Raw genomic sequence first — 14,191 nt, 5'->3', positions numbered from 1 at the left:
TTTTACAGGGGTACAGTCATGGCAATCAAAACCCAAATACTGAGACCAAATGCCTGTTGACTGTGCTTTAAGAGAGACTGGCGCCATGCCTAGTCTCTCTTAAAGCACAGTCAACAGACACCAACCCCCTCAGACTCAGAAACCACAAACGCCCAACCCTTCCTGCTACCTTAATACTTCTGGATTTCCATAAAAAACGCACTTAAACGTCATTTCCTTTAACAAATCAAAAGAAGGCTTCTGAAAACATGCTTATGTCACTCAGAGGCACAAAGTTTCTATCTGTTGGCCATACATTTAAGGTCTGAATCCAACCGTTAGAAATTTACTTGTACATTGATGCTTGAGCTCCTGTACATACGCGCCATCCGTGGCCCAATGACGAAGCCTTTACCAAAACTTCTTACCCCTCTAACTCCCACACCCATGCACCACTCGAAAAACTTAAGAATTGGGTTTCTATAGTCAGCTTGGCCTATTCTATCCCACACACGTTAGAATCACTTGTAGCTTTAATGTTAAATAAACGTTGCTCAGCTCCCGGACTACCATATGCAATAACTCAACACCGTTGGTGCTTGAAATCAGTGTTTTAGACACATTATGCAGGGACTTTGAAATTCACTTGGTTAAAAATGAATTTCTTGTGACCAGGGGTTAGCCTTTAAATGACTCGCCTGTCAGCCCGGACCAAACCCTTCCAGAAGTAAGGATGACGGGGGAGGATGCAATCGCTGTCGATGCAGTAATATGCATTTCATTCCATGCTTTTTGTCGGTACCCAATTGCCGGATTCACTGTCCGGATACAGGTAACGTTCCTTGTGTGTGATGCGGACATCGTACGGCTTGCAGAATAATTTCCTTGGAAAAGCCTGGTTACAGCCAATGCACTTTTTCGCATACGGGATGTCCAAAATAATTATTTCAAACCTGTTGTCGTTATGATAATGTTCAGTGAAATTGACTGCTTTCGGTTGGTCAAGTCCGGAGTGGTTTTCTTCGACGGTTGCAATTGGATATTGTCTACAGTTGTTGGCCCCTTGACGTGGTTTGCCACCCTTTCGACCAGCCCCCTTAGATTCTTATATATACTTCCGGTTACCCTGTCATCTTTCCTGGCGTTGTGATAGTCTATGAAGTTCTTGAGCCGCCCGAGGTGATCTGCTCCAACTATGGTGTGTTCGCAAACACCAGAGAACGCCAGATAGTTTGGACAATTCACTGAACATTTTGCATTACCAGACTAAGGTACGTCCACCATGATCCCCTCCTTCTCTGTGACTATGCAGACTCTGTTATCCGCAGCCTGAACAAACCACAGGCATGACAGGAAGACTCACCAATTTTTAGATGGCAGCACTTTTGAGGGAACCTGAAATCACATGGAACCATTCTGCATTCCAATTGATTGATCTTTTTCAACAATGTAAAGAATGAATATGCATTTTCTTTGGTCAACACGATTCAACAAGTTGATCAGTGGTTGTTCTTGCAGTCCAAACTGGTCATACTTCCACATCAACAACAACAACAAATATTGACAAAATGTACAATAAACTTTGACTTTTATTGAGGACTCTAAAAGAGATACAAATGTAGCATAGTTTGTCTATACAATTATGTACAGTACAACTCTTCCCCAATTTTGCAGGTTGAAGATTGATACAAAATGAGTTATGCTGAAGGGATTATGCTTTTACCAGTAAGCATATCATGAATAGGAAGAGAAATAGAGGAACCGTTGCGTTGATTGCATTGTTTGCGCAATGATTGCGAAAATTTCCAGTAAGCCAAGCAGCTGAACCTGCTGAGCTTGAGTTACTCTGAAAATTGAAAATTAAAGACACAATTAAAGCAACATACTGGCAACTCTTTTCTCTTCGTATCACACAAAGACTTAGAACTCTTAAGATTAAACAGGCCACTACACCATGCTAAAATGGCAACTATAGAAATAAAAAGATCACGCTCAACTTTGAAAATACATACATATAAGCCTTTAAAATACATGTACCCAACACTTAGCTGAAATATAAGTGTCCAAAAAGAGGCAAGGAGCTTTGAGCTCACCTTCTGCTGATGACAGGAAAAAGTTTCCCGTTATGATTTAAAGTGACTTGACCGTAAAGGTTTACAAATTGTCTAAATGCCTCCATATGGATATCTGGATCATAAGCACTGCATTCTTCCAACAGCTCAATTGTCAATGTAAGCTAAAAAGTGGAAAGGGGAAACATTTAAGCAGGTCAGGGATTTCTGAGACAGTGAACAATATCAATTATATTAAAGATATGGAGATCAAACTTGATCATAAAAGGCTTAAATTAATGATTATTTTCATGAGACTGAGTATGTAGTATACTCACGGTCTCCAATCAAAGACAACATTATTTTATTCGTACGCGATTTCGCTCATGCATAACTGATTGTGGTGAATATTTTTTTGCAGTTGTTCAGGCAGGCAGCAGGGGCAACAGCGAATTATTTAATCACCCGTCACCCCTTCCATTTGCCATTTTGACGGCGAATACGACAACTAAAATAATTTATGCATGAGCGATATCGCAAACGAATAAACTAATTTTGTCTTTGATCGGACACCGTAGTACTGCTGGGAATAAATAAATGACCAAGCATTTGAAATTTCACAAAGGCCGAAAACTAGTCACCAGTACCCATATTCAACTTATTTTTTGATTTTACACAATTCTCTACTATAAACATGATCAATAGGCCTACTGTATTTCAAATTCTGCTCTAATATCCTGGCTTTTACTGGTTTCCGACCTTGAGCATTGTATAAATGAACAGAGATATTTGTTTAGATATGGCCCCCGATAGTTATGATTCATAGAAAAATATGTACTTTTCTTCCTTGCATGGTAAACATTTTTGGATAAATTCAAAAATTTAAACTTTAATCAAGCGAAATGAAAATAGGTCTTTATTTTGAATAACATTTGTGTTGATGTTAGCAAAACAATCGAATTCGTTGGGTGGAAGGGAGCAAAATCAAACAACAATGTCTCCAAAATAACCCATGCGTGAATTCAAAATTTGAAATTACTTGTTGATTTGGTTATTATCCGCTTATCGAATAATGACATGTTGACAGGGTATATATTTCAAAATTTGAGAAAAAGATTTAGCCAAGCATGAAAAAAGAGAGGGGCGTAAATCGAACCGTTTTATTGTAGAAATAGGTATAAAATTATCTGAAAGGTCAACAAAAGCGAAATATGCGAAGGGTGTCACTTAAATAATTCATGATTGGTGACAACGATGTTGTTTTTAAAGCAGTATATATGCTTTCAAATATCATCCAAAGTTCAACTGAAATTTGCTCGCATCATCCTTGTTCTTGTGGTACCCAAGGAACCATACTCAGGCTTTCAAACAAATGTTGGATCTAAGGCTTCAGCGTTGGAACGAAAACCATTGCGGGAACAGCAGAAATCAAACAATAATTCTTAACTGGTTTATCTTCATACGTTGGCGCCCGAGATGCTAAATCACTGGCAGTTGGAAAGCCTAATCGAACATTGTTCCTTTGGTGTCCAGACATAGCCTCGCCACAGGAAGTTGGCTATACGTCAATGAAATGCCTCGAGGCTTGATTAGCTCGGAGAGGAGGTTGGCATTGACTCGGAGAGGTGGGAGACACTCGGATATTGATTGTACCTTTTCCACACTTTTGAAATGAGGTTTCTCTTGTTGTTGCGGCCATGCTGGATGAGAGAACCGTCAGTATGTGGACATACGAATTCGTCACATACTACTACGTCAATGTTGGGGCTTTCGTGATAATTTCAGTGGTCGATGAGTGGTGAACATCTTGCCGATTGGTGCTGAAACACGGAAAATGATTTGAATAGGTTCAAGAAAAGTCGGACTGTCGAATCAGAGTTTCTGGTGTGAAGTGACCTCGAAAAGAAGTCCTGTCCCTAGGAAAAATTCCTCCTAACAGAGGCCGCTTTTTTCATGTACGCTCTTAATGTAAAACGTTGGTCTATATAGCTAACTTAAGTGTGTGTATAGATATATAGGCCTTGACTTCTATTCGATCTGTTTCCAGAAGGACACCATGGGTATTTTGAACAATATACCGACCTATTTTCACGAAAATGATACGATAGGAAAACTGACGCGTATTCCGGTGTGGGCAACTCTTGGCTTGTAATTGCTTACACCGATACTTTCGCGGAATCTCAAAGTCACTTCTGAGACAATTTAAAATCCGATAACTGCTGAAATGAAGTGGCTGAGCGCCGTTGGATGAGTACTGCGCCAAGTCATATCCAGCGGTGTTTGAAGGAACTAAATCGAGATGTCTACTTCCGGTCAAAATCATCCCGAGATCACCAAAAAAGGAATTGAAACATAAAAGGTAAGGTACCCCATTCCATTGAAGGCGGGGAACATACATGGGTAACTCGTGTCAAATTTCACCATATAATGTTTTAGCTGTTTTTGACAAATGACTACGTCACTTTCTCATAAATCGGTAAGGTTTTCGAATCGAAATGCACATTTTCGAGAAATTGATGGTTTTAATCCCGCCCGGACAGCTCGCTTCGATGCCGTTGAAATCGCGCTACGCCGACGACGTTTTCGTTGATGACGTCGCAACATGAACATTTTCGCGTTTGCGGCAACACCAGCAAAACTGAATGTGTTGGGGTTTTCCGCTGGCCTGACCCTATCAAAGAACCGGGCTGTCACCATGAAGTTCGAGTCAAGAGGTCACTAGCCGGTGGTTCATCTTCTCCTCCTGATGCTCCGCCGGAACACAACTACGAGAACCAACTCCAAATTCGTCTGCCATTGGGGGTCTTCCAGCACATTTGGAAAAAAATCTCGAAGTAACGAAGTAAGGGAAGGGACGGCCCCTCCCCCCCCCCCCCCCTCCCAAGTCCACAGTCCTAGTTATTTCATCAAGTCCAACCAGGAAATTCCATCGCTGACGTCATAATAAGAAAATAGAAAAATATTCGACGGTCTGACTTGTTCATGTTGTGACGTCATGAGGTCACGTGACTTAGTACGAGTTTTTCAAAACGTCTTCGGCAGTTGGCCAGTCTGACACGATTAAAACAGCGATTTTATAATAAATCTAATCAAAAATGGAAAATTTGAGCTTTACATTTGTGATCAACAATTAAAAACGGACGTTAGTTCTAAATCACATCATAGTATCACTTTAAACAAATCTGAAATCTCACGCGAGAACGGTTTTTTTCAAATACTGGAAAACAAGGAAATTTTCACACCGTAATATTCCAGTATTTCGAGGCAGTCATGACCGGGCTTTGGTATACTATAAATTTATTGAAAATTATATGAAGTGTCAGTTCTAAATTCACTGACAAGGATGCCAACTTTGAAAAATAATTTCTAACATAGCTAGGATTACGGGTGATGGGGACGTTTCGAGGAAAACAAAAGCAGGGTCAACTTTGGAAAATGAGTTCTGCTCAAGGACTTTTCCGGTCAATTTCAAATATATTTCGATAGCGTTCGGGTGACATTGAGATGTTCGCCGCAACCTCGGCGGACAACATTCTTAGCTCTATCCTCGTGGTTTTGGTGAGACAACCAATACATATAGTTTGGTATAACTTCATTTAACATATTGATGGCCGGATTGCGATTTTTTGTAACCAAAAACGCCCACCAGCAAACGCCAAAGACTGGAAGGGAACCAAACAGGTCTACAGCTGGCAAATATTATTGTAGATCATCAAAGTGGCAAGCAGTCAATCATGAAATTATTGTCTTCCTGGATGTGATGGCGGCGATATTTGAACGTCTCGCCTCAAGGGATTCAACAGTATTGGACATGGTGACACTACGCTTTTCCATGCTTCCACTCTCGTACTATGTGTTTTTGAACGAGATTTCAGTCGTGGCGGAATCGGTCAAAATACCCGATATGACCTTCTTGCAAGCAGAGAGCTCTTTAGACCAGGTTTACCCCCAGAAGAATGATACGTTGATTTCCGAGTGCAAGGCAAGATCGAAACTCCACTGCGCCGCCCTCTGTCGGAATCTGAGGAGTTGTAACCAGTGGAATTGTCTTAAGTCTACGGGGCGCTGCAGTCACTTCAGACGCGAGATGCTACCTTCCTTTACATTTCCGTGTGGAAGCGACAGCTTTTGGCAGGTACCTATGTTAAATCGTTTGACATGTTCTACAGAAACAGTAAAACAATGTCCTTTGGTCTTTACTTGTTCGGCAGGTATCAAATTTACCCTCCGTCAACCATATACCTCCGTTGATTAAAAAAGTCAGGCCAGCGGTCTACACATTATCACCGCGCCAGCTGATCGCGTGCATGAGAGGGCAGGATAGTTAATTCTTTGTCAGTGGCTACACTGTGCTGCGAGTGCAAAATACGCGTTTTATTTATGCCACAATGTGTACTTTAAAGTGTTTGAACTGATAAATCCCTGTTTGGCCCTTATAGCACAGTGCGAAGTTAAAGTAAAATGACCTTTTTTTAAAGATTATCATTTTATACCACATTAAATGCACGAAATCGATGTTGAATTCTAATTTCCAAAACAGGGCAAATCTTACACGGAAAAAACAATTGCCTTTCCAGGTATGTAGGGTACGAAACCCCATGAGGGATTTGGTTATCACTTTCTGTAAGTGTTCCAGTTCAAGCAAACTTGAGATTTTGCGTGGCCCTGCATTATCAGCCAGTAACGTATGTGAATTCCTCCACAGCCTCACTGGAAGTGTCTTTACATGCTAAGTCAATTTTCCATCGTAAAATCTCCCTTATTACTCATTTGATAAAAAAAGTTTCGTGAAGTTTGAGATAATGATCCTCCCTCGAATATGTGGCAATGAAAAGGAAATAGGGCACAGTGTTTTGCATATGAGGCAAATGTTCGACTTCGACACTTCTAGACTGAAAGACACCATGCATCATTCCCATATCGTTTGGCCAAATTCTGTTACTCTATATCTATGGCAATTCTTCTTTGAATTCTAAAATTGTATTTTCCAGGTAAACCAGGCAGGAAAACTAATTTCGTTCGTCAATCCAATTTACGTTTAAACCCGAGAGGTTGGAGATTAGCGAATAGTGACATGGGAGTTCTTTCGGAACAGAATATGATGTGGGTAAATTACTTGGAACCAAGAACAAATAGAGGCTTCTATTTCTTCAATTATTATTTTTTTGATTTAGAAGAAAAAAATGCAATTTCCAAGATTTACAAACATTTCCGCTTTAAACGCAAATCGACAGCGGACACGTATTTAATTCATTATCATGGCTTCTACATCGTACGAATGGGTGTTGCATTACTTGATGCATTCGACGCCAAAACCCATGACTGGATCGGGAATATCCAAATTAAAGCACGGAAATACGGGCAACGTCTGTATAGTTTAGACAGTTTTCGAAACTCGCTTGTTATCGTTACGTTTGAGGTCATTTACAAACCTCGGCTTGACTACCGGTACACTTTCTACTTATACGACGAATACAAAAGTAGTATCGCATTGAGGGTAAATTGATTTTTATATGATTTGAAAACTATTATTGCCGTAAAAAGCAACATACCGTGTATACTTTATTCCAGAATTAAGCGGTTACCAGCAATTTTAGCCACGTATCTGCGGTAGAATGTTCCAAGTTCTCCCCACGGTCAGATTCTGTGTCATACATGTGTAGTTTTCGCAAATCCCCGAAACGCCAACGTGAATGCCTATACATCTCATTGTTTGACCTCCTGATAACGAAGCCGAACAATCGGATAGGCGTTCATGTGGTTTCCCCGAACGACGCATTGCGCCAAACGTAATTATATGTTCTTCTTAAACGACCATTTGTATTATTAAGGGCAATATTACCCGGCAGCCCGGTCACCTCCTATTCTTTATAAGTAGTTTCCATCAAGAAAATTGCACAAAAAAGCAACACTTTGAAATCTGACTGAATTATCACGCTTTTCCGATGTTGACTCTGTTGTTGACCCGAGTTAGCTCTCCATGCATCGATACTTTCCATGTGGAACGATGCACTGGTAAGGTGCTTCCTGGAGCCATCGATCTGCCGTCCCAAGACAAGGCCTGTCAATAGTTTGAGTCGCATGGAAGGGGGGTTTTACACTTTAGCATCATTTCATATTAACATTGTCGTTTTACATCCGTGATTTGATATACAGAAAAGGGAGACTGACCTAGATCTAGTCTCGATCTAATTCCAACCGGCACCGTGTAGAAAGGCCTTATGTACGTTAGAAATGTCTCAAGAGCTACAGGTGCTGGAAGTGTAGCTGAAACACGTGATAATGACACGCATGCGCTGACCGCATAAAAATTACACTGGCAGTGTTTGTGCGTATACATGAAAATAGCAAGTGTAACATCTTTCGTCCTCAGCGCTCTTGTATCATGCGATTAGATTTTAAAAAGAAGTACAAGCTATTTTGGCTTTATCGCAGAGAGTTTTTCCGAAAGAAGTACAAGCCATTTTGGGTTTATCGCAGAGAATAATTCGCGCTCTTGCGCTGGTGTTAGCAATTTTGCTTGTTTTACAGAACAGTGGACGGGCGTCAAGGTCACCACCTCGATTCAAATACGTCACTACATTCCCGGAGAGGCCTTTTAAAAAGTCGGTTCGTTCTATCTGCAAGATTGGTGGCTGCTTCAGCCCAAGGATCTCCATCAGTAAATACGGGGATGTGGCCATCGTTATGAACGTAAGTGATCAACAACAATAAAAAAACACATCAAGATTCCTCTATTGATCATTCTGAGAAAAACACCCAGAAGTATTAAGGTAGCAGGAAGGGTTGGGCGTTTGTGGTTTCTGAGTCTGAGGGGGTTGGTGTCTGTTGACTGTGCTTTAAGAGCGACTAGGCATGGCGCCAGTCTCTCTTAAAGCACAGTCAACAGGCATTTGGTCTCAGTATTTGGGTTTTGATTGCCATGACTGTACCCCTGTAAAAGTCAGAGGAGGAGAAGTTTGGAATGATGAAAGCATTGAAGAAGAAGAAATGTTATTATTGAGGAAAGCTAAATTTATTATGAGACTAGAAGGCAGTGTCCTGACTTGATTATTTTGAAAATGGCGGTCTGAACACATTAAAAGGTGGAACATGGCATTTTATCGACTTTGAAGTGTTCCGCAGTTAAAGGGAGACTATAGGCAGCAGCTAGGTAGGCAAGATAAAGTCATACAAATTTGCCAATAGGTGTCAGTCATATCTCTAGGCATGGCGCCAGTCTCTCTTAAAGCACAGTCAACAGGCGTTTGGTCTTAGTATTTGGGTAAGTACAGAATCAAGGCAGCTCAGAGAGCAATGATTGAACGATGCTGTGGACAAGTCCAAGGATACTGCATCAGTCACGACCAACTTCTCATCAGAAAGCGTCACCACCAGCATATTCAATGTTCAATTCCAACCAGTACCAGTCCAATGCACGCCTGTCATGGTCAGCAGTGGTCAGCTTAGCGCGATATGGAACATTCTTTCGAAACTCAAGCGAGGGAAGTCTGCTCATTAGCCTATCTCGCGCACTGCTCCTTCTTGTCAAACATCGTAGTGAAATCGTGGTACAGTGGGGCGTCCTCGAGGATTGCAGCTGGTCGGACAGACGTGAGGTGGAATGTGGGCGGCTGCACTTCTTCGTTGATGTGCGATGGCAGATAGCACAGTTGTTGCGTTGCATGACAGCTGAAAGTGAATGTGATATCATAGAACTGAGGCGTTTGCCATGAGACTATAGGTGAAGTAGAAGGAAGGAGTGAAATGGGCCATCTTCCAGTGACTAATATACAGAGTAAGGGCACTGGGTGTTGTTAGATTCAGCATTGAATGTATTCCTCGTACAAGCGTGAATAGTGTGGACATACAGTGAGAGGTGAGAGACCCCTATTGACTACTTCTTGTAACTTTATCTTGGAGAGTGCCCCTTTATCAAGACTGAAACCCACTGTGCGGGGCTAAGAAATTACCTTTATAATCCTAGTTGGATAACCACTGTGTAGATGATTTGAAGAGTGCTCTGTGGATGTGTGCCTGTAATGTCAATGAAAGTATGATGAGGTGATGACGATAGTGGAATGACGAAATATTGGAAAGAGATCTATTCCTAGAAGAACATATGTCCTGTTTTGACTAGGTGGCGCATTTTAGAATCAGCAGTGAGCACTGTGTGTAACATGGTGGAGGCAGCGGAGATAATAACTGTGTCGAAAGTATTGTTATAGGGCCTTCCCTAGGCCCATGGGGTTAAATTTACAATCCACGATTGAAAAGACGTAGTTTGATCGCATTCAACTATAAATACATTGAACAGTTGTGTTCCTTTAGTCAACCGATGACCTTTTGTTGGGCCATGATCGGGGATTGTAAACTGTAAATGTATTATGGACTGGGAGACGGGGGAAACACAAGTGAAACTGAAATAGACCAAAACAAGTGATTTTGGGGCTTTGGTTTAGACGCATGCCCCACATGTGCCATGCAGGATTATACGGTTCATGTGAACTTGTTGACATCTACATGATCTAGCGCTGTTATTGGTCATGGTACATGGTAGGCCTAATCATCATGGCTGTATGTTTCAGGAAAAGCTCGGAGTAAAATGAACTGCCGATGAATAATGATGTTGTTCATGTTTACCATGTTTGCTAGTACATAGCCATAGGGTATGCACTGGCCAGTGCACTTTCTGCACGTCGTCATGGTCATGTACGTGATACCTTGCATATTTTGTTTTTTGAATGCGCATGCTTTTTGGGCAAAATCACTTGTACCAACACTAATGAATAATGTCTTCTTATCCCTATGACTCCATACACAGTGAGGGCATTGTCCCATTCCCATCAAATGGTAACTTATTGTACCGTATTAGGGTGGAAGTTGGGGAGCAGATACCTACCGTTGCACGCCTGTCATAATCAGTAGTGATGAGCTTCGCGCGATATGGAACATTCTTCAGAAACTCAAGCGAGGGAAGTCTGCTCATTAGCATATCTCGCGCACTGCTCCTTCTTGTCAAACATCGTAGTGAAATCGTAATGGAAAACGTCTGGCTTTGCGCCAGACGTTGAGACTAATAAGTGAAGAACTAACAGGTAAAGAACTTCTACTTGCGCGAGACTGCTCTGATAAAATTATCATTGCAGAGACTACGGTGACGTACACATATATTTTTTACAATCAAAAATGCCCTCAAAAGACGAAATGGAATGATTATTTTATTGATATTTCCTACTATATACCTTCCAATTATCACTTTATACAAATAGATCGGCGTTAGGTCGCATGCTTTTCTTTCCTGGTGACACTATAAAGCAAAATAGTTGCAACCCCGTAAATGCGCTATAAGTCCAATAATAAGTGACGGTGACCCGTTATAAATGTTTCGCCAGCTTCGCTTTTTTGCCGCTACGCGGCGCGTTGGGCCCTTGCGTCTAGCTCCAGGACAGACAGCTAGCAGCGACACCCCTATACTTTCCCCTAGGATCTACCTTCAGTTGAAATAGAGGAAATTGTGGCATTCGGTGCCATTGTTGCGTCTGCAAGGCCATCAACACGGCGTCATGTTCGGTTAACATTTTTTCAGTGAGTAGATGGAAATCATGCAGAGAGGTAGCAAATTGTGACAAGCCAATTTATAAACCCTCCAAGCCATGGCATCTTCAACAGGACTGCAAACAATGCTCGACCATGCCAGTAATTGTCAGCAAATTTCACACATCAAATTAGCTCTCCGATCATTCTGAGAATCACTGGAGAAGGGGCCATTTCTACAGTCAGATGATAATGTTTTTTTCCTATATAGTGCATTCAAAAAAGTCCTTTCGATACCTTATTTAAGTTATCAAGTTGAATCTATTAAAAATTGACAGACTGTGAAGCTCGGGGATTAGTCTAATCGTTCTACACATATATACCATTCTTTTAGAGGTTTGTTTACTTCTCAAGAATCAACGATCCCTGGAATCATGTTCTCGTGGAAAGAGACGGGTTTTTCACGTCCCCAACGAAAGCGTCATCTCTAGCTTGGTCGGCAGATGGCGACAGCTTTTACTTCTTCACGGCAGGGCCCAAGAAAGAGTGCCGCGCATTTTTCCAGATCGATGTTATGAGGGATGAATATAGCGCTTTTTCAAATATGACGATTTTTCAATACAAATCTTTGAGTTTAATATTAACTGATATTAATAGGACATCTGTTCCTTTTTTGATGTTGATGGATTTACGCGGGCACATGATGGCCATCTTCGAAGATGAACCCGGTGCTTTATACGTGTACAGTAGCAGTGGAGGCAAGTAAAATAGGGCACAGCAATAGCTCAAAGAACCGTAGCATTTTGGCTTTCAGCAGAGCCGCATATGCACCAATTGTCATCCTAGTCGAATTGGCATTCAAAACATATAAACAAGATTCATACTCTCAAATATGGTTAAAAGATCTATACCAGGGGTTGGGTGTATTAGACAGAACATCCCACGAACATGAGGCATTTTCAGTCAAAGCGAGGCATTTTTGTCGTCGATCTGCTAACGGAAACAAAAGAAAAGTGTGAAATGTTATCCCGTTAGAACAGCAAAGAGCTCAGGAATGGGATCGAACATCCCGGAATGGGACCAAACATCCCGGAATGGGACCAAACATCCAAGCAATGGCGGACGAAAATAATTTCGACAAGTTTCTTTTTTGCTTGCATTTATCATTCATACTCGTCTTAGAGAACGTTATTCGCAAAACTGGCTATTGTATACCTATGTAAGTGTACTTTCTCAAGTGAGATGTGCTATGTGGTCCAGTGTATTAAATCTTCAATGGCAGACATGTGAGGTAAGACACTGGAGGAGTTATTGTCTCCCATTTTAGAGGTTAGGAGTATATTCGCTTAGTTAGGCTTATAGACAGTAGACCATCCGGTGTGCCTTGAACTGTAGTATAAGCGGTCGACTGTTGATGATGTATTCTGCTTCTTCAAAGGCTGTTTGCAAACCCTCATCTGTCGTGACCTGATCCCTGAGAATTCCATAGGGAGATTTCCGAACCGACCTTATCGATCGTTCCCACAATCCACCTTGGTGACTTGCCGTGGGAGTATTGAATATCGAGTCGATACCTAATTTTTCCATCTCCGCATTCAGTTCCTTGATTCTGTTTCTAATGTTTTCCTCTTCACGAAAAATTATGGCACGCCGAAGCGGAATAAATGCAAGACTTGAAAATATAAAGCAACATTTTGAAATATATTGCAACCCTTGAAAAAACATGCCAATATTAAAAAAAAAATATGTCAAGATTTTAAAATATGTATCAAGAAATTTGAAAATATAATGCAACATCTCCTGAAAATGTAGGCTAACTTGTTTCCAAAAATATGTGGCGTATAATAATAATAATAATAATAATATTAATACCACGTGACCTTCCTTTTCCACTGAGGAACGAGCTTGAATGTGGGATACCTGTTGTCCATATCTGCACAGAGATACATGAACATGCCTGACATGTAGTTTCCGCATTTTCAGAGTTTGGAAATGAATCGAAGCTCTTTCAAAAACGGCCGGACAGGCAAGCACACACGGCGCTATCTCAATGAAATACCGCTGCAAGCTCGCCTCCAGGTCATAAAGGAAAGTCACGTGGTAGTGTTTGGTCACGTGAATGCTGCGAGTATTGTTTTCAAAATGTTGCCATGTTTTTTGCAAGGGTTGCCACATATTTTTGAAAAAAAGTTGACCTACATTTTTAGGAAATGTTGCATAATCTTTTCAATTTTCTTGATACATATTTTAAAATCTTGACATAAGTTTTTGAAATGTTGGCATGTTTGTTCAAGGGTTGCAATATATTTCAAAATGTTGCATTATGTTTTCAAGTCTTGCATTTATTCTACTTTGGCGTGCCATAAACAATGTTACTGCCATCGTCTGAAATCATCCTTTTTACATGTCCTCGCCTGGCTACAAATCTCCGAATGGCCATCACTCAAGCATCGGTTGCGAGATTGTGTGCTGTCTTGAGGTGCACGGCCCTACTAGTTGGACAACTGAAAATAAAACCATAACGTTTCTCCTCGACGGACTTGTTTCTTCTCTTGATCTTTACCCAAGGAGGTCCAAAGTAATCCATTCCTGCCCTATTCAACGGCGATGGCTCGGTCTCAACTCTATCCGCTGGCAGCTCTGCC

The 14,191-nt window shown here is 41.2% G+C and overlaps 1 protein-coding gene across 1 annotated transcript; it reads left to right on the top strand.

The window, feature by feature from the left end:
- The first annotated feature begins 6,133 nt into the window (after nucleotides 1-6,133).
- LOC135500964 (uncharacterized) lies at nucleotides 6,134-12,312 on the top strand. Its single transcript, XM_064792682.1, has 6 exons — nucleotides 6,134-6,165; nucleotides 6,571-6,607; nucleotides 7,022-7,527; nucleotides 8,562-8,723; nucleotides 11,941-12,041; nucleotides 12,204-12,312. The coding sequence occupies exons 3-6, from the start codon at nucleotides 7,105-7,107 to the stop codon at nucleotides 12,310-12,312; spliced, it is 795 nt and encodes a 264-aa protein (XP_064648752.1). The 5' UTR covers nucleotides 6,134-6,165; nucleotides 6,571-6,607; nucleotides 7,022-7,104.
- Nucleotides 12,313-14,191: the final 1,879 nt, after the last annotated feature.

This window comes from Lineus longissimus, chromosome 17 (assembly GCF_910592395.1).
Source record: "Lineus longissimus chromosome 17, tnLinLong1.2, whole genome shotgun sequence".
Taxonomy (NCBI): Eukaryota; Metazoa; Nemertea; class Pilidiophora; order Heteronemertea; family Lineidae; genus Lineus; species Lineus longissimus.
The sequence above is the reverse complement of the archived record's forward strand: the minus strand, read 5'-3'. Positions and strand labels throughout refer to the sequence as shown.

Excerpts from the sequence above, each read along its gene's own strand:
- LOC135500964 (XM_064792682.1), top strand. The coding sequence starts at position 7,105 with ATGGGAGTTCTTTCGGAACAGAATATGATGTGGGTAAATTACTTGGAA. Across the intron at positions 8,724-11,940 it reads ATGTGGCCATCGTTATGAAC|AGGTTTGTTTACTTCTCAAG; the intron begins GTAAGTGATCAA and ends CCATTCTTTTAG. Across the intron at positions 12,042-12,203 it reads AAAGCGTCATCTCTAGCTTG|GACATCTGTTCCTTTTTTGA; the intron begins GTCGGCAGATGG and ends TGATATTAATAG.